This window comes from Aquila chrysaetos, chromosome 23 (genome assembly GCF_900496995.4).
Source record: "Aquila chrysaetos chrysaetos chromosome 23, bAquChr1.4, whole genome shotgun sequence".
Classification (NCBI taxonomy): Eukaryota; Metazoa; Chordata; class Aves; order Accipitriformes; family Accipitridae; genus Aquila; species Aquila chrysaetos.
The window spans coordinates 6782517-6803084 of NC_044026.1; the positions used below are offsets into that span (position 1 = coordinate 6782517).

Here is a 20568-nt window from a genome sequence, read left to right on the forward strand (position 1 = left end):
CGGGGAGGAGAAGTGCAAGTGGCAAGGAAAACAGTGACTAAGCTCCAGGCTCCAAGGGCAGTCACTCCACATTTAAAGCTTCCCCCACCAAATGTTATTACCATCCTGATGAATTAAATGAACCATTTCTTAAGGCCGTGATGCCCACACAGTCTCAGGGGGACAATCGCCCAGGCTAAGCCACAGAACCAGAGACGGGATGCGGTGACAGTCCACGTGGAAGCTGCAAGCCAACAAGCTGAAGTCAGACCCACAGGGATGACCTGCTCTCCATTCTCAATTCCCCCCCTCCCTCTCCACCAGTTGCCCAACCCTTATAGTCTTACACACTGCATTTACAGAGCCACTAGGCACCTCCTTATACCTAAAGGACCAGGAAACAAAATTCATGTATACTAAATGTTCTACAGTGAATTGCAGTGAGCATCTAAAAGTCGCATCAAATTCTGAAAAACCAGAAGCATTGCAACGAAACAGTTGAAGCGGGGTGGCAGGGAGCAATGGTGCTTTCCCAGATGGCGATGCTGGTAAAATATGTTGCAGAAGGAGAAATTTTTAGAAAAGGTTGTATTAAAATTTAAACCAGTTCTTCTCCTTTTATCTTTCTGACGGAATGTCTTTTTTACCTGCCACACCCAACCTCAAAATAAGTATCAGCTAAACTACAGTTTATCCAGCTCAGTACTGCATTTTCCTCTCCCGAATATAATTAACAGCCACCTCCAGTTTAAAAAGAGATTCCTTAAACTAACAGCTGCATCAGAATCAGCACTGAAATGCCTTAAGAGCTTTTGCTTAAACCCACACTTTGAAAAGTCATGACGGAGTTCATTTTCATAAGTCGGAAGACAGAAGAAAGTGAAATGTTTTGCTAAAATTTGTTCTGCATATGTGTAAGAAAGCTCCCCTCTGGAAATGCATTTCGCAAAATCATGCAGAGAAATAGCATGAAGCCATTCTCTTTGTAAAAGAGCAAACTGATTTGCAGAGGCTGGATTTGAGGCTTGAAGGGGCAATTCAGAGATAAGGCGGCACTTCAATTGTGTTTTTACATGAAGAGTTTCCCAGAACTCTGTAAGACACCTGTCCTAAACATTTATCTACACATTGGTTAAAGCCTTTGCTTTGTTTCCACTCTGCACCAACACTTGCATCAAGTAGCTTTGTGGGGGAAAAAAAAAAAAAAAAAACCAAAAAAACAATCCCAAACAAAACAAAACAAAACAAAATCCCAACGAAGTCCACTTGGTAACTCAGTAGAAGGCTGTATTTCAGCAGCGGATACAAACAGTGCAGATTAGAATCAGCTACTGCCTATCCCACAGCTGGGCTGCACCTGGATTAACCAAAAGTCAGAAAACGATTCCAAGCCTTGTAGTCAACGAGATGTGCTGGCTTCGCACAGGAGGATGAGCTGAGACCCAGCACTTCGTCCAGCACCAACCCTGAGGAGCTGCAATTCTTTTTTTAACCAAATTTGCAGCAGACTCCACGATGGTTTGCCATCACAGGCACAGAGCAAAGGCTGGGTTTTGATCTTGCTCTTTTTGGGAAGGATGGCGATGCCTGTCCTGGGAGCACCACACCATCGCACCTCTCCCCTGTCTGGCCACCCTTTTATCCTTCCCACACCAAACAAGTCAGTTGTGCCCCATTTCTTCCCTCCTCCCCCCAAAGAGAGAAACAAAGGGCAGCAGTCTCTAATGGCTCGAGACTGAGGGATCTGGGGCTTGGTTTATTACATGCTTAACAGAGCACTGAATTACTGGTGGTTATTGCCTAGTTTAACTGCTTTCCTTAAAAGAGAAACATGAGCAAACAAGCATGTGTCATGAAAAAGCCCCTATTCAGACAGGAGCTGACAAGAGAAAAAGCATCCAGGGTTTATGACTGTTTATTAGCAGTTTTGCATTCAGGCACCAGCTGAGGTTGCAGCAAAGACTAATGCAAAGAAATCCCCACCTTGTCCACCCCACCTCCTCAGGGGGCTTGTCTAGCCCTGGATTTACCACCCGAGGTTAGCACACACCAAGTACCCGAGGCTTTAACCATACAGACTTAGCATGTGTCAAGGGCAGCGTGCCTTGTCTAGACAAAGACTTTCAATGCGCTTTAGTTAGCATATACAAACCTCACACCTTCAATCCCAGCAGAGAGAGGAGCCCTGGGAGAGAGCATCCCTGCAGAGCTCCTCCGACTGCTGCCTCCTCCGGCGGCGAACCTCCTAACTTCAGGAGACAGCACCACAGTTTTGTCCAAAAGATGGGGAAAAAGAATAATAAATTACCCTAGTGGAGCAAAAGACAGACCTGAGATCATTTTCCTTCTCTTTTTTGCTCTGCTGACAGGTAACAACTGTGACCCCTTTGCCTCCACCTTCCAAACAGACAGCACTGCAAGCAGAGGTAAGCCTGAAGCCTTCATCTTGGGCACAGATCTTCTCAATGCCCAATAAAGAGGGGGGTTAATAGGCTTTCTCCACGGGGAAGCAGGGGGTAGGAGGAGAATAGCAGACAGGTTCTCTCACTCCATCTACCTAGTCATTTATTTTTCACGAAACTTGTAAGGATTTTAGATCCATACCCCAAACCAAAACACAGCTGAAGCCAGCCCTGAGGTCGAAAAAGTGTTGAGGACAGGGTAAAACGGATGGAGCCTCATTTCTTCAGAAAGCCAGGCTAAAAAGAGACCACAAAAAAAGATCTAAAGAAGGTACAGAATGCGTGTGGAGAAACACATTAATGAAAAAACAAACAAACAAACCTCACTCACCTTGGCAGAACTACAGCCAATACCAGAGGTCATGCGGATTTAACCATATCCTTTCTATTTGTTACTTACTTTTATACCAAAAAAAGAAAAAAAGCCACAGACAAGCCTAGAGGAAGAAATGCAAAGGATGATGAGTGTAGAGTTTAGAGGAAGGGAGAGCGGCAGGAGGAATTCACCCACATCAGATGAGTATGAGGGAAGAGAGCAAGAAGGACAAAACAAACCACAGAAAGGGAGAGAAACCTGCCACCACTAAAAAAAGGGCAAAAATAGAAAATTCTTTCTATGAGAAAAGATTAAAGAATAAGTCAAAGAAGTTTAAGATGTAAGGCACTTCCAAAAAGTGTTATTTCTAGAAACAATACTTTTTTCTCTCAAGTCTGACGAGGGAACATTGTCTCGAACCAAAAATGTGCAAGCCTTTGCCCATGGTGGTAACCCCAAGCTGCAGAGCCAAGCTGATACCCAGTTTACTTCCACTGACTTCAGCAGATGGGGCCTGGATCCTGGACAGGCAAAGTACTTCTAGCTTTAGAAAAATACCCTAAACTAAACCAATATACACCTGAACACTGCAGTAAGAAGGACTACCTCTACCACACTCTTATTCCACCACACTTCTTCTCTCAAATGACATTTACGCCTCAAATTATAAATATACAGGCAGTCTGCAAAATCTGTTAAGGATATTATTCCTGCCAGCCTAAGACAGCAAAGACATTCAAAACATTTCCCTCGCAACATTCAAATCATGAAATCATGTATCTGTTGAAGAGAAGTTTGGCTCGGGCGCTCACAAGACTTTTTCTGCCGTCACGCAGAACGGTTCCCGAAACTAGGTGGTTTTGCTGACGACTGTGATTCAGACTCAAGTCCCTAGTCATTTCACCGTGTTGTTTTTATCATCTTTCAAAGCTGTCCATAGTCACTATTAAAAGAAACCCGCAGAATTCAGTGCAGCAGAGGCGAACCCAATCAGCACCCTGCAAAGAAAACCTAGGACTGAGCATCCTCGGAACAGCCCCGTCCTTCTCCAGGGAAGTGCAGCATCTCAAGGTCAGGTTATAAGCACGGCTCTCTGGGAAACACTCTGTACTGCTGCTGGGTGCACAGTGCACAACCTGCACAGGAAAAAAAGGAATGGCCTTTGAAGGCAGACAAGCTATTAAATTTTTACTAGGCGAAATGTTTACCAAAATAAATCTAGTCCTTTCCACTCTCGGTTATTATCATAACACATATGGTAACTGACACACAATTAATGGAGCTTTAAACCAAGAGTTCTTGGAAGGAAAACGCACTCCCAACTTTTCAGCTAACCTTGACAAAAAGCCAGGTTTTGGTAAAGTTCAGCAACAGAAGTGGCTTTATGAGATTCCCTGTTTATTGGGCACCTCTCACTCTTACAACAAGCACCGGCTCCGAGCAGAGGGGGTGAGAAGACCCTCTGCCGAGTCAGCATCATCCACCACCACTGACACAGACCCACCCGCAGTCAAAGCTCACCAGACCAAACTACCACCTCAGAGGTACTGTACCACCCACGCCCTCTTCAGTGGGTTTTCACGTACATGTGCCATTTCACATCAGTCAACAGTTCAGATGATGGCACCCGCAAAAAGAACTTCATCTCCTCTTCTCCGAAGCGTATTGATCCTGCAGCATGAACGGATATTAACAGTAACGCTACACTTCAATACCCAAGGCTACGGGCTTTGTTTCCAAACTCCCAAGGATCTACAAACTAAGTTGACAACACCTTTACAGATTTGAAATGCTGTTCACATTGCCTTTTCCCATCTTCTCCAATCTGAGTTACAGAGACAGACTAAAACCCACGTTATGGTGCTACCGGCTCAGTAGATTCTCCAGCAAGTCGAGGTATCTCCAAGACCCGGTGCTTTCAGCACAGCCCTGTACCGTATAAGCAAGCAGGACCCCTCTCCCTGCTGGAATAAAGTAACCAGATACCACCCAATGCATTTCAGCTGCCTGCTTAACCTTCCCTTCTCCTTTCTGCAATAGGAAATCCTACTGGTGGGGAACACAAAATAAAACCTTCCCCTTTCCCATACAGCCCAGTGCAACCGCACTCTATGTATACAAAACATATTTCCTTACAACTATAGCACATGCTGACTACATGCTTTGTTATCAAAAAGCTAGGAGGTGCAGAGCAGCAGCAGAAGAGGACGCTCCAAAGTCAAACCCCGATCGCAGCAAGGACTTGATCTGTGACCGAAGCAGCAGTGTCACTGACAGCGGTTTCATTGCCCCTTTCTCTCTTCCTTCCCCAAAACCCAACACAAGCACTGCCCCAACACTTGGTCCATGAGAAGGCACCTCCAAACTCAGCAACTTAGCTGGAAAGAAGTCTGCTCAATAACTAATATATTTTTATTCCTGAAGAGGAAACCAGAGCACTCTTCCATTACCTCAGAGGAAACCTAAGGAAAGGTAGCATTACTCAGGACTGATTTACTGCCTCAAGCCATTCAGAGAACCATAAAGCCAGTGACATATAAGACAAGCAACTCATTCACAAGAGCTCTTTGATCTTAAATACAAATAAAATTAGGTCAATATTAAAGATTTTCATTGCTTGCCATATAAGACTTCCATAAAGGCTAAGAAAAGGTTTTCCCATCCCTTCTTTTAACACTCAAGTTATTTAGCAAGTAACATTTCTTTCACATGACTTGAAACATTTTCTCCATATTCACTTGTCATCGCTCCAGAATTTAACTCTTGGCGAGAACCTAAAACACGCAGAGGGAGCTGCATAAAGCATTCTCCATAGCCCCCAAGGACAAGTCAGATCAGAGAATTTCATTGCATTTCACGTGGGGGAAAGAAAAGACCAAAGCACACCTTTCCTAACACTCAGATTAAAAAAAAAAAAAAAAAAAAAGATTTTTCGGTAATTTGTTATTCAAAGCATTCCAGCGATTTTTAACAGATGAAGAGGAGAAAGCCTGTCCTGTCACTATTAATAGGCTGACATTCTTTCTTCCCCCGCGAGACCACACCAGAAACACACGCGAAGGCGACAATTTAAGGAAGCCTGGAGGTGTGCCAACTCTGCCAAAGCCAAAGCCCCAACCCCTGCGGCACAGGGACTCCTCTGAACGCGTCCCGGGACGAGCGCATCAGGTGCGAGGTATGGCGCTGGTGTACAAAACACCTGCCCTGAAATCAGGGAGGTCCTTTACATCCGAGACTTCCCCGTAGTTCTCAACGCTGTGCCTTTTGTTCCTTCTCCTGCGACAGCACATCGTTAACTTGATCTGCTGAAATAACAGCGGATTGCAGGGTAAGCTAAGGACGTAGCATCACCTTGCATTTTTGGTTTAACATGCTTGATTGTGTTAGTGTAGCTTTAAAATTTTATTTATTTGCTTTCTAAATCAACCAAGAGCTCTCACGCAGCAGAAGGCCCCTGAAGCTATCACTGTAATGTGATATCTGCCCATAAACGTCAATATACCAATTTTAAAGGTATTAACGCTGCTGTTTAGTCATGGTAAAATATCCTAATACCTGCCTCACCTCTGTTACAGAGAGCAAGACAGTTAAATGTGAGCAATTCAGTTGCAGGCCTTTCTGTAAAACTCATTTGAACAGAAACCTCACCAACTGCAAAACAGCACATAACAATTCCACCACAAACACAAGTAAAACAAGGAGGGGTACCACAAGGCTCGCCCTACAACACCCACCTGCCCAGTCACCCAAGAAATTTAGCCCTTTCCTTTGGACAGCTCTTAAGAGACCGGAGGGTCAATATGCAAACTCTTCCTCCTCTTTGGCTTGGGTAAGCGTGAAAGCTGATCCCAGCTATCACTAAGGCAAAGAAGGGATCTCTTTTGATTAAAGCACAGAACTTTGCGTCCAGAGATTTGGATTGTACTTTTGTCACATATTTCCTGGGTGGCTGGGAATAAATTCCAGTTCCCCGCTGTACTTCGCTCCCATATCCTCAGCCTGAAGTAAAGCACAGTGGATAACTTGAGTATCAGGGGAGAAGCACACGAGAGCTCCGCTTCCTTCTGTGTTTATACGGGAGACTTCCATGCAATTGAGAGTTCAGTTTAACAAATGCTGTGGAATATGAAACTTCAAGTACTTCAGGAATGTCCGCTGTAGCTGCTGAAGGAATATGCAGTATATTGCCTCAAAAAAACCCAAGTGTTAATTAGAGAAAAGATACTCAGATTTACAACAGATTGAGATTTAAAAATAAGATTCACAACCAGATTGAATTCTACTAGCTGAGCTTACATCTACAGAGAAGCAATATAATGACATGGCTGGGGGAAAAAAAGAAAAACAAAACAAAAACCCCAAACAGGTTTGATGGGAAAGGATACCTTGCAGAGAAGCACAACTTTGAAAAAACAGCTTGAATGTCAGGCACTTAATTACAACCCTTATCAACATCATCAAAAGAGTTAAAGTATTTCTATAGTTCTCTCCTGAAAAACAGTAACCTAGAATAAACACGTTCTCTGTAGAAGTATAATTTATCTGAACAGGAAAGACCCCAGCGCTTACTGGTGAGGGCACAGAGAGGAGACACGAGGCATTGACTGCTTTTCACACTGATAGTTCTTCTCAACCAGATCCCTCAGAAGTTCTGCAGAAATAAATTTGTCTATATCTAATTTCCCAGCCTTCATGTAAGAGTGCAGAGATACTAGCTGAGGGCAAACACACTCACCTCTTGGAAAATGCATGCAAAACCACGTCACTTATTTATGAGTCTTCTCGGAAAAGGGATGCTTCCCTTCCAGTGATGGGCAAGAGGGGTTTTACATGTCATTCACACATCCACTTACAAAGGCATCTTCACTCCTCCTATATATCCCACAAAGAAGATGGACTGTAGGAGCTACTACATGCATGGTACAGAGTGGGGTCAGCCTGTCCAACCTTAGACATCTAGAAGACATACAACTGAGACATTCATCCTAAGTTCCCATTATAATTAACAAACAAAGACTCAGGTAAAGAGCAATTTATCTCATCCTAGGGTAGTTATCTCCAGAGGCCATTCCCTGTCCTATTTCTCTCCACTGTGAGTCCTAGAGCACATAGCTCAGATTTAGACAGTGAAAGGACAGTAGGCAGCCCACCTACTTAAGCACCTTTCAGAAGTACTAGCCAAGCCCACTGCGCAGAAACAAGCTGTAAATTACTGACCAAGACGTGCATATCTGCAGCTCTCGCTACAAAATGCATTTTTCACCTATCAGGCCACCATAAAATAACTGGAGATACACAGCACTATCAGTTTTTTGGAGAAGCACAAAAGAAACTCAGTTAGGGCTTCCAGTCAGCAAACAACTCATCATTATAGGCAAACACTGCTGTGCCAGTTCCCCCAAGAATTATTTTGATTGTTGCAGTAGCACAGGCTAGGGGACTACAGCTAAGGGTCCATCAGCATTTTTATTTTCTTTATGTACCCCTACTGCAAGGGTTTATAATTCAGCTACAAGTATTCTCTCTTAACAACAGCCTTGCAAGATGGGTACAGTTGTGCTACCTTTTAGGTATTCTATTGAATTTTCCTTATGAAGCACAAAAATGAAGAAAAATAATGAATTCCAATAATGTTGGGGGGCCACCAGACTTTAAGATACATAAAGCCAAGTACAGCACACTATACTTTACTATAACACATTAAGGCCCATGGACCTTAAGCTTTTCTTTCCTGGGTTTGAAAACAAAACAACCTAATACCACTAGATAGCTCGAAGTGTAGGGGGCAGGTTTTGAGACAAGTTTATTTTGGTTTGAGCTTACTGCCTAAATTAGAACCATGAACTCTTGCCCACTGTCATCCCCTACAGCTACTCTCACAAAATCCTGGGAAGAAGCAACTGAAACTACCAGAGCTTAACTGGAATTGACTGCTGTATTTTTAAGACTTCAAGTAATTTTTAACAGTTCCAAATGCAAAAATCTCCAAAAAAGTGCATCAGCTTTGAGGTAAACCAGCAGGAGTAAACTAATGCCTTGCTAGTCCTCGGGAAGTTAATAAAAACTCAGATTTGGTGCAACTGAGTGTTTCAAGCTGCTGCTGTTCTTTTACCCATCTCAGTAATGTCCTCCCACTTCACCTCTGTCCTCTGGTGAAGCTGCCAGGTGCAGGAACCAGAGCCAACAAGTCCATAGCATGGACTGGTACAACATAAGAAGATGGTAACCCAAACATTCAAACCTAAAATGAGTCCGATATTCAGAGCCCTAAAACATCCAGTGAAGCTAAGGCAAACTCCACAGGCATACCGAAAAGAAAAGCCACTTTTGGGGATAATACAACACAGAGTGAGGAGCCAAAGACCAGGCAGACGGGTGTTACGCATGGACGTGAGGACCAGCATTTCCATGCGGAGAGCGGCACTGGAAGAAGCAAAGCCTTCGGAGGGAGGTAAGGAGCAGGGCAGCACCCATGCCTCCAAAGCTGCAAATACAAAGTGCCCACAGGGATCTTTTAGGACTTCCCCGGCCAGGGTGGTGGGAAGACCATTAAGCAAGCGGACCTCACCAGCAGGCCCAAAGCCAGGGAGTTACTGGGGCTCTCGAGGCACACAGGGGCAGGGGGGGAAGCAGACGAGGGGCCGTGGCGTACCACCAAAGCCCCAGCAGCCACATTGCTGATCGCAGCCCACAGCAGACCTTCTCCAGAGCAGTGCTGCTCTGCTCCAGGAAGAGTGTGCCTACAGCCCATGCAGCTCCTTCAGCCACAGGTACAAACCCGTGAGTCACTGCAATGCCTGCACAGAGAGCTCTTACCTACGCGCCATGGGACAGCTCCAAAGGGAGGGGACGGAGACATACCAGATAAGCACTACAATACCAGTATAACTGCATCCACGTTGGGAGTTTTACCACATTAGCTGTTTTATTACTAGACAGGCTGATCAGGACCTGTTGGCACTTGCAGTGTCCTGTTTGTATAGCGATAATGACAGCTACAGTGGCAGAGCAACCCAGAGAGGCGCAGCTTCAGTGGGAAAAAAGCATTTTGCCAGGAGTGTTAAACAATCTCCCTCAAAAGACATCACTTATTCTGGCACATGGTCACAACACAGCTAGGTGGGCTGAGGGAGGTCTTGTCAGCCCCAGCCATTCTGAAATCAGCACAAAACCCTGTGTCAATAAACCTACCCCTGGTGTGCATAAGCCCAAAGCTTGGCTGGCTAGTGAAAGCTAGCGAACTGCCACAGGTAAAAGCTAATCTCTTTCATAATATATAAATAGATATATTTTTTAATATAAATTATATATGCTAATGTATTTCTACTGACAATTAAGCTGTCCCTTACTTTTTCTTATATTAAGCACTTCCCCGACTCCACACTACTTTTTGTCTCCCACAACTATGAGTAGCCCACTAATTCATCTTCAACCTTTAAGCCAGCTTCCCCTTCTTCACCCTCTGATTCCCACTGTAAATTCACCTTCAGTAGACTGCTTCTCTCTGAGCTGTCCTACTCTCGTTCTAACTCCATATCTTCCTGTAGACTTGGTCCTTCACTTGTCAGTATGATGCAAGATCAAGGAGGGCGGCATGGGAAAATCCCAGGGAGAAGTCAACACCCTTCATGCCTGCCACAGTGAGCTGCACAGGGCACTTGAGATAGGAGTTTGTAGCACCAATTTCTCAAGTGACGAGAAGCCTGCTGCATTCATACATCCATCTGGTCTCTATGTGCCTCAGAAGTGCAAGACCTCTGCAAGGCTGAGCACCTCCATTCCCCAGTCTCTGGGATTTCATCCTTCTTCAGCGGTACTTCTCACAGGTTTCCCAATCGGCAGCAAATTAAAACCAACACCACTGAGGTCAAATTGTAGCTCTTCATTACATTCAGAACAGCAGATTTCACTCTGCTGCAGGACAGCAAAGCCCAGCAGAGCAAGGGACTGCTCTGCCTGCAGGACTATTGTGTCTCCAGTCCGTACTCGCTTCTCTTTGAGAAAGCTGCTCTGTCCTTTTTCTAACACTGAAATACATCCCACAGAAGTTAGGACTGCTGGGCCCAGTGGCCATCAAGGAGGAGATACATCAAGCCTTGCTTGGGACAGGACAGGGGACCAGGAATGAGGGTTAGGTGGAGGCATCATGAACTTCACAACAGCATATTGACCATTTGGCAGCACTCTGCAGTTCATAATCAGTGTCATTTTGTGCCTCTATGCAAGTGTTTCACACCACGTCCAAGGCAGAAAATACACTTCGAAAGTAATACTGAGTCGCAGTGTCAAAATCTCCAAGTCCTCAACATTCAAAGCTCCTCAAGGTTCCCAAGAAGTACACACAGTTGTGGGTTTTTTCCTCCCCCTTCCCATAGTTGCCTGATTTGAGAGCCAACAGTCTCTTTTCTTGAGCCTGTGCCGACCTGAGAAACAATCAGGGACCCATAATGCTACAAATGCAAGGTATGTGATAAGAAAACTCTCATACAAAGCTATGAGATCGCCTCCCAAACCCACCTCTCGTTCAAGCAAGTTGAATTCTTTCCACCAGCTCCAGTGGGAGTTGGACTGGGACCTAAAATAACGCCGCAGATAAGGATCTTACTGTAACTTTTGACTACAGTCAAGCTCACATTGTGCAAGTCAATGCTATTGAGCTTAGATACCAACGTCATCCAAAGGCAGGGAGAAATACTTCTGGCGGAGCCAGAGTGTACAGTCAGAAATGTGAAACGGGAAAAAACAAAAATACCCCTTTCCTCCAAGGAAAACAGAATTTGAGAAGGTAGGTACACAACCTACCCGGCTGAAATCACTCTTGCAACAGAAAGTACCACTTGAAAAGAAGATGACTAGAACATAATGTGTATACACAAACACACGCTAGACCACATGAGAAAAGTCAGCTAGCATTCTAGTCCAAAAATTTATACTAAAAAATGTATACGCTGAAGGCAGGGAAATGCAAAGGGTGAACACCTCTTGTAATGCTGGATTCCCTTTGGGGACATTCCTCTACATCATCCCCTACGGTGGGAGGTGCGGACCTGCCATCATCACAGAGGCCAAAAAAAGCATTTCCACACACTGCCGCTGAGGCTTTGGTGCCTGGAAGTTGATAACATGTCACCAAAATTTCCACTACCAGGAGAGAGCAAAAAGAAAGCAAGGAAATGGAAGGTACATGTTCCTCTTTTTCTCCCCTTCTTTCTTTAATATCCCTAAACTAATAAAAATCCCTATCCCAGGCTGTATGAATAAAGCTCACCTTCCCCATGCCTGGAGCAAGGTGCAGAGACCTTCATGGGGAAAACCATCAGCCTTCGCAAACCAGGGGAAATGACCCCTACCATTGCCAACGGGGAGAGAGAACACGCGCACAAAAAGCAAGGAGAGAGTACGAGACGATTTCAACTGAAATTTTATCCACATCAGTTGAAAAATCTTCCTACAGAAAGCTGAAAAACTTTCCTAGGAGTCAGCATAAGAGTCTGGACTGTATTTTGTTACATCCCTCACCTCAAAGCCCTGCACACACCCAGGTCCCAGAGTGCCAGGCCCTCTTCTCGTTACTCCAGCAATAAGGAGTCCCTGCCCCAGGAGCCTGCAGTTTGATTTAAGACAAGATACAAAAAAAAAAAAAAAGACGTTTTGACAAACAGACAGATGGACTGGGGGAGGAAGAACAAAAGGGACATGTGGTTACCCACAATTGGCAGGTTGCTTTCTTTTCTCTTTTTCTTTTTTTTTTTTTAATAAAAATAAATATCAGTAATCCCCACTGGCCACCTGCCTAGCTTTTGTATATTTAATTAAGAAGGATTTGGGTGATGGAGAACTGGTCAAAAGTTCAGCCAATTTGGGGGAGGACAGGGGGGCAAACATCTAGCCGCAGGACCCAGAGAAATGCCAGTACTCCAGCTGCTGCCTGGTCCTTCCCGATTTCTCCAACGCCAAACTCTCCCTTTGCAACACAATCCATGAAAAATCAGAGGAGGAAGGGAAGAAGGGCAGTTCATACTTAAGAGAGCTGGTCTGGACCAGTTCCTGAAAGCCAGTGACCTCACTGATCCTCAGTACAGTTTGTCTTTATAGCGATAAGACTGGAATTGTATTCATGTTTAACAAAATCATTTGAATCCACAATGATGTCCCTTTAGCAGCGAGAGAAAGAAAGGGGAGAGGGAGGGAAAAAAAAATTCAACTGAGTTAGTAGAGAATACCAAGCACTGTCCTCTCTTCCTACCCCCTAACACAGTCACCTTGTAAGATAGAAAGTCCATTAAGACAAAAATAGAGTATCCTTAGCGTGGGAAAACATTTATCCAAGTTTTAATTTATTTTCAAATCAGCATTTAAACGATCACATCTTACATCATTTCCTTTTATGAGCCAGCAGTTAGACAATACACATCATTTACATGCAGTTTTGGAAGGCTGCAACATAAATCAACAAAAGAAGCCTTCACTATGAATTAACTATTACAAGGCTCTTAGAAAGCCACACCAGCCTGGTTGAGGGCAATTAGCAGTATCATCCCTAATTCTCAGCTTTCTGGTGCACTCCTGTTATGCCTCAGAACTCACACAAAAACATCCTTCCCCCCAGTCATTGCTGCTACAAGAGAATTACAATGTCTATCTGTGAGAGGTAACAGCACACTCACAACAGCTATTTTAAAGTGTTAGCTGTCTTTAAAAACACGTACACGCACACACACAAAAAAAAAAAAAACCAAAGAGAAAGTGACTAAGCAAGTTAACACGGTTCAGTCTCAACAGCAAAATTAATAAGCCTTATGCCTCTATGAACGACCAGACAGTAGCGATTTTAAAATCTGCAAAATATTAACCAATGCCTTTAGTTCACAGGTCATTTTTGCATTAAAAAAATAAGGGAAGCAAACACCCAGTTCGAATCTTATCTCGAGGCAAATTTCGGGAGTGTTTTCATTTTGTGTGAGCCAAACTTCAAATTAAGCTTACTACTGGATGCGAAAAACTAAAATCTAACCGCAGCAATGCTAAAAATGCTTCTTCACTATTTGCAAAAGATCAAAAAAAAGTCCTTAAGGCAGCTAATCATTTGGTAAACCGGCTACAAGTTCCAGTTACGCTGAAGTGCTCTGATAAAGCGGGACTGAGCTCAGGAGGAAAGGAGAGTGGCCGCACAGCCATCCCACAACGCAGCAGCAGGGCACAAAAAGCACAACTTCAGGCTCACACCACTTTTCTGCTGAATTCTGTGCCATCCCCATCATCCCCTGCTCGCACCTCTGCTGCTTAAAGGTTGTCCATCGCTACTCCGGGGCTTCCAAGAGGGCTTAGAGGCGGGTGGGCTCCTCTGCCAGCTCTGCCTGCTGCGGGCAAGCCCGCACTTGCCTCTCGGCTCCCAGCAGCTGATACCAACCTGGTGGAAGGGAAATTTCTCTTCCCAAACTCCAGCAGAGGCGTGGGGCTCCTTAAAAGTGTTAAACTACAGGCTCAGGGGGTTTCTCGGCCAGTCATTTCTGCACCAGCTCGGAGGGAACTCCGCTTGCTGTACTTTGCAACGTTTAACCCTTTGCTTTCTAACTTGCAGAAGCTTCCTTCTTCCTTCCGTGCCATCATCCTTGGATTTCGAACTAACTACCAAAGGGCGAACAACTTCCAGGCTGGCCTTTCATTCCCCAGGATTTCAGATAAGCAGCAGAGGAGCTCTGCTTTGCCCCAGGATGAACGAACCAGCCCCGCCGCTGCCCCTTTCCCTGCGCCGGGCAAAGACTTCCCCAAAACAGCCCGTTCCTTTTGGGCACCCAGGGCCGGGGAGCCCGGGGCTCGGTTTTTCCCCTGATGCACCGCTGTGTAACAAGCTGCTCTTGAAACACAAGGCTCCTTCACACAGGAGAGGTGTAAGCGAGGTTATGAAGATGAAAATAACGTAAACTCTATAGGCTTTAAGCAGAGCGGCTGAAAACTTTGTATTTTTAATACTTCACCGCCGAGGTCCCAGGCCCCCGGTACGCTCCACATCAGCCAACCCATTTAATGGCATAAAATCCCAGGAGGATCCACACTGCTCTGTGACAGGGAGTAACTTCACTTGCATTTAGGTGCCAAACAACTAAGGGCTGCCCTCCTATTTCATGAGCTTATATTCATCTCTGCACCTATATATAGCTAAATAAATACCTAAGGCAGAACTATCTATAGAAATATCACTAGCTAGATCGCTCAAAGCTATTTCCAGCAAGCTCAGCGAAGGCAAAGAGGAGAAAACCAGGACTCTTTCCTGCTTTTCAACAGGTCGGCGCGGTCTCCTTCCCACCACCGCTGGAAAGCAGACTCCCCAGCGAGGCAAACGACCTTCGGTATCATCGCCGGGGTGTATGAGCTAGACAAAGAGATAACGTCATGCCCTCTCCCGCTCCCTCCGTCCTCCCCGCAGTGGCAGGTAGCCAGCCAATCCCACTCCCCGCGTCCCGGTGACATCATCGCTGATGCCGATACACAAATGTGGAAGTACATCAAACTAGCAGTACCCCAGAGATCTCCGGGACATGGCTCTTCAAAGACAACCTAACCCCTGCCAGTCCCTTGGGATGACAGACTGGTTAAAAGGGAAATAAAACCGTCTGGGAAGAGGGATTTCAAGGAGAGGTTGCTGGGTAGGAGGAAAGCGGAAGGCGACAAGCAAACACAGCGTAACCACGTTTTTCCCTCGGTTATGCAGTTCCTCCAAAAGCCCTCAAAACATACACACACAGCTTCATCTTTGGGTGTCCCGGGAGCATTTTTCCTAACAAAAAAGCAGCTGAGAAAAGTTAGATACTACTGCACTGCTATTGCACTGATTTTTTTTTTTTTTACATTACTGCATTCTTTTAAGAAGAATGCCAAGGTTTAATCACAGCAAGGAAGTTTTTTGTTTTGGTATATTTTGTTTACGTACAACCCTGTTAGGCGTCCACATTTTAAGACTATGTACACAAATGTGGACAAATGCTTAAGAAGTAGCAGTGCCAATTCAAACTGACACACCTGTCAATCTACTACTGTCTGACAGGCTCTATAGCAAAGCAGCATTTACCCATTTCTTTTATTCCTGGCACCCAAACCACCATGCCCTCCGTTACCAGGCAGGAGGAAACATTGCCACCGTTGTCTAACCAGTGAGGAAGGGCAGGGGAAATCTCGTCAGACACGCACTAAACCTAGTGCCCTGACAGCAACCGCCTGCTGCTCCCCCTCTTACAGAGCGACACCGATGCCCTTAGACCTCAGGTGTTCGTCCACTCTCCCAAGTCAATAAATGCGCATGCTGAGTTTCGTCTCTAACGCTAACTATTCCAGGAGAGTTCTAGCATCCTTAAGGAAAATTAAATCTAAAATTTCTATTGTCAAGACTGTTAAACCACCGACGACTTCACTCATTAAGTCAAAGCATTAACAAGTAAGCCGAGAAACAATGCACCAAATTGCAATAATTAACAGGAGAGTTTCAAGTCACACATTCACGCCCTACTTTTTTTTTTTTTTTGTAAGAAGGGTTCAGGTGATGCAAGCTCTGGGAGCAGAAGGATTACAGAAAAAAAACTAAATGGTGTCATTTAATTTGTCAGAAAAAAATGTCAGAAAAAAATTAAATGGTCAAGGTGGTGTCAAAGTGCAGCTTCTCACTCATCCCCCCGCCCCACCTCTGGCTTTTTGACCCACATCCTTTTTTCCAGCTTTCTGCCAACAGCAGCAGCCTGGTTATTCTACTTCTGGTCTTAAAATGCAACCCGCAAGCTGCGCAGACAGACTACTTCTCCACCATGAAGGCTGAGGTTCACGCCCTCAAAACAAACCGACATGTGTTTCATTTGCAGAAGAGGCACCAAAGTGCTTTATTTAGTTACTGGAGCTGCAAGCAGCAGTATCTTGTCATCAGGGAAACTCACCAACTATACTGCCTTGTTTATAAGCAAAAAAACAAAAAAACCAAAAAAACCCAAACCCAACAAAAAACCCCAAGCAACTAGGCATACTCGCTTACTTTCAGTTATCTCTCCTTCCCTCTGCAAATGTGCCTCGCATTTCTACACAGTTTAAGGCTAGAGCCTTCAGTCTTTAGCCAAATATTAAGACTGTGTGAATAATTAGTCATCCTGGTAGCCAGCACTCACTGCAAAGTCATGCAATCTCAAGATTTGTTTGTTCCACTGACTGCACACTGGAGGGGAAAAAAAAAAAAAAAGTAGGCTAGTTTCACACCCACATGGGCACTCTCCGATTTCTATTTTTTTTAAAGTCATACACTTGTCAAACAGGTTATTCTGGGAATTCTGATTTTCAAGAAATAAGCTTCTCTGCTTCGATCGCTTATTATTGTCAGTCTGCCCACCCCATCGCTGCGCTGCACAGCGCAGTGGGATCGGATGCAGCACCACTCACCCCCGACTCGACAGCTTCAGCACTTTGAAGGTTTTCCAACAAGGAAACCGGGTGACAATTTTAATGAAGGCCAATGCCTTTGTCTAAAGTCACCGCAGCAGCAGCAGTAACTTCCATGAGGACTTCCAGCAGCAATTTTGAATAAGCCCGTGGACCTATTTGTACAGCCCGGACACCCTCTGACAGGGTCTGCTCGGTTTGGTCATTTCTCTGGAGGGGGGGGAGTAGGGGGCAAAAAGGACAATAAGACACTATTTCATCATTTCAGGAGGAGTACTTGGGAGAGTAATTTATGCCCCTCTGGAAAAAGAGAAGCCAAGAGGCTGACAAACTTGTCACGGGCAGCAACAATGACAAGGACAACATTTTTATCATCCCTAACTGTTCCGCCTGCCACAGCGGGTGGCTCGCCTTCAGCCCTGCGCTCAGCCCGGCAGAGACACCGGCTACACCTCTAGAAAAATGGCAATAATAAAAGGAAAAGAAATTCTGCCACAAACCTTGTAGACTTGCCCGTACGTGCCATTGCCAACCACTTCCACCAGCTCAAAAATCCCAGCGGGGTCCTGGGGAAGGGGAGGGGGGAGGAAGAAGGGGCAAAAGGGGCGGGGGGGGGGGAAGAAGAGAAGGGGGGGTTACATTTTTGTCAGGCGATGGCTGCTGGCAGAGCCCAGCGAACGAGCCCGGCTGCTGGCGGCGTGCAGCTGTTGCGCCCTGTTTTTCCACGCACATGCCAATACATGCAAACAAAGGAAAAAGCAGCCCAGGGCCGCGCTCCCCCCCGCCCGCCCCCGCGGGGGCTCCCCCCACGCCCCCACCGGTCCCCCGCACCCCGACAACGGCCCCGGCCCCGGCTCCGGCCCCGGCCCGGCCGCTCCCACCCCCGGCAGCCCCGGCGAGGGGCGCGCCCGCCCCCGGAGAAGGACCGGGGTGCGGGGTGCCCGCCGCCCCGGCACTCACCCGCAGGGAGGAAAGGTCGATATCCACCAGACTTTTTGCAGGAGAATCGTTCGCCATTTTCCCGTCGGGTTTTGTTTTTTTTTTTTTTTCTTCCTTCCTTTTTTTTTTTTTTGTATTTTTTCTTCTCTGTTAAATAATAGCGAGGCCGCCCCCCCGCTCCTCGAAGCAGCTGTGAATTGCGCGGAGCTCCGCTCCTCTCCTCCCTTCCGCCCTTCCCTTCTTCACTCCAGCCCCGCCGGGTTGAAACTCTTCAGCATTGGGAGGGGTTGGCGGAGGGGGGGGGGGGGGGAATGATGGATAGATAGATGGATGGTGGGAGGAGGAGGAGGGGGGAGAGGGAGGTGAAGGAAGGGAAGGAGGAAGGAAGGAAGGAAGGAAGGAAGGAAGGAAGGAGCGGGGGTGCTGCGGTCCGTCTGTCTCCCCGCGGTGCAGTGCGGGGCTGGAACCCCCGTCCCCGAGGCGGGCGGCGGTGCCCTGGCCGGCCGGTCGATGGGTGGGTGGGTGGGTGGGTGGATGGATGGGTGGGTGCCCGCGCGTCCCCGGCGGCAGCGGGCTCACACCATGTCGCGGCGGCGGCGGCAGGAGCGGCGCCGGGGCCGGCAGCCTCTGGCAGCCTCTCGGTGCTCCCCTCGCCCGGGCATGGCACGGCACGGCCCGGCGATCACGCCGGGAGCCGGCAACGGCAACCGCGGCCCCGCTCTCGCATGGAGGGAGGGAGGGAGGGAGGGAAGGGAAGGGAAGGGAGAAGGGGGGGGGGAAAGGGGGGTTCACGCCCAGCGCCGCGGCGGAGCCCCCGCCGCCTCCGAGCCCTTCCCGCGGCGCTGCCCTCGCATGAAACGGCCCCGGGCACCGGCGGGTCGGGGCTGCGCGTCCCGGCGGCGGGGCTGGAGCGGGGTGCTGCGAGCCAGACAAAGATAGCCGGGGAGGAGGAGGAGGAGGAGGAGGAGGAGGAGGAGGAGGAGAAAAGGGATACAAAATATACTGCGAGCAAGGCGGGGGGGGGGAGAGAAAGAGAGAGACAGAGAGAGAAAACAGCTCCCCCTTCCCTTCTCCAACAGGAAAAACCGGCGGAAACGCGCCCGCCCCAAAGCACTGCTGGGTAAACTCGCGGGGAGAGAACGAGCGAGGGAGGACGGGGAGGGGGGCGGCCCCGGCAGCCCTGCCCGCCCCACCGCCGCCCAACAATAGCCCCGACGGGGAGAGAGGGTGGTCGTCGTCCCCCCCCCCCCCCCCGCCGCCGACAACGCGCCCGGGCCCGGCCGGTGGGGAGGCCCACGCGTGTCCGCGGTGGGGCCGTGGGGTTAGGCGACTGGACGGGGTGGGTTGCGCTCTGTGGGTAGCCCACCCTGCCTCTGCCCCGCGGGGTGGGCAAGGAGTGGGGGGGGGGCTGCTTGCCGCCCTGCTGCTCCCGCCGCGACGTGGGTGGGGGGAGACACAGCACGGTCGGTGTTAGACTGTCGCCACCCGTATTGCGAGGCACTTGTTGGAAATAATAACAAAAAAAGGTGCACAAGGGTGGTTGGTGCTACCCGGGCGGAGGGGGGGGGGGGGGGTGTATATTCCCTTCCCGTCCCTGGTGAGATGATCGGCAAAATCTGATTTTCTCTTCCCCCCCTTGCCAAGACCCCAGGCCCACAGGAAAAACGTTCCTGCCCCGTGGGAGACCTTTGCAGAAACGGAGACAAATCCTAGCCTCCAGAACCAGATCCAACGCTCATAAGGTGGCATTTTAACTCATGGTTTGCTGACAGCCAGAACTGTCTCAGGCCCTGTTCCCGCATTCTCCAGCAGAATCTGAACTGTGGAAAAACCTCATTAACCTCTCTCGAGCTAGTCACGTCAGGCAGTTGCACGCAGGTGTAAACCTTGGCAGGATTTGTCTCTCATTGAAGTTCTTTTATCACACTGATATGGCAAAAATGTTACCCGCCTGCAAGAGGTCGAGTTACGTTTCCTGTGGGAACCAAGGTTTTCCTGTTTCTTCTACTTGAACCACAAAATTACATATACATAGCTATAAGTATCACAGAAACATACTTTTAAAACAAAGCAAACCTGTTGAGCAGAAAGTGTAAGGATAAATTACCATAACAGTTTAATGGTGTACTTCATTTTCACTTAAAGTGTAGTTACAAAGAAAGGAAACTCAGGCCTCGACCAGGCAACTGTTTTTCTCTGTACAGGAACCTATAGTCGTAAGAAGGCAAATGGTTTCAAATGGGCTCAATGCTGGGTCCATCTGAGTGCATGCACACAGTAGTAGGATCAGGTCTAGAGACGCAATAAGTTTTGAAAAGTGGATTTCCGCAAAGATTTATTATCAACGGCCTGGTTTGCATTACGTGGCTTATTTAACTCTGCCTTTTTATGCATAAAAGCAGCCTTGGTGGGTCAGACCCGTTGCCCATCTAGCCCAGCGTCCCATCTCCAGATGCA

General features: G+C 47.3%; 2 protein-coding genes across 14 annotated transcripts in view; one reads left to right on the forward strand and one right to left on the reverse strand.

Moving 5' to 3' along the window:
* The window catches only part of MAP4K4 (mitogen-activated protein kinase kinase kinase kinase 4), a 171410-nt gene extending 152721 nt beyond the window's left edge, over positions 1 to 18689 (reverse strand). For all 13 annotated transcript variants that reach the window (XM_041119526.1, XM_029998681.2, XM_029998687.2 and 10 more), the window contains exons 1-2: positions 18133 to 18689; positions 17673 to 17738 (exon numbers count right to left, since the gene is read on the reverse strand). In XM_041119526.1, coding sequence (XP_040975460.1) covers positions 17673 to 17738; positions 18133 to 18189 — 123 coding nt within the window. In that variant the 5' untranslated portion in view covers positions 18190 to 18689. The remainder of the gene's footprint in view (positions 1 to 17672; positions 17739 to 18132) is intronic.
* Positions 18689 to 20037, forward strand: ZNF428 (zinc finger protein 428). Its single transcript, XM_029998688.2, has 2 exons — positions 18689 to 19231; positions 19756 to 20037. Exons 1-2 carry the CDS (start codon positions 18837 to 18839, stop codon positions 19850 to 19852), a joined length of 492 nt encoding a protein of 163 aa, XP_029854548.2. The 5' UTR covers positions 18689 to 18836; the 3' UTR covers positions 19853 to 20037.
* The last annotated feature ends 531 nt before the right edge of the window (positions 20038 to 20568 follow it).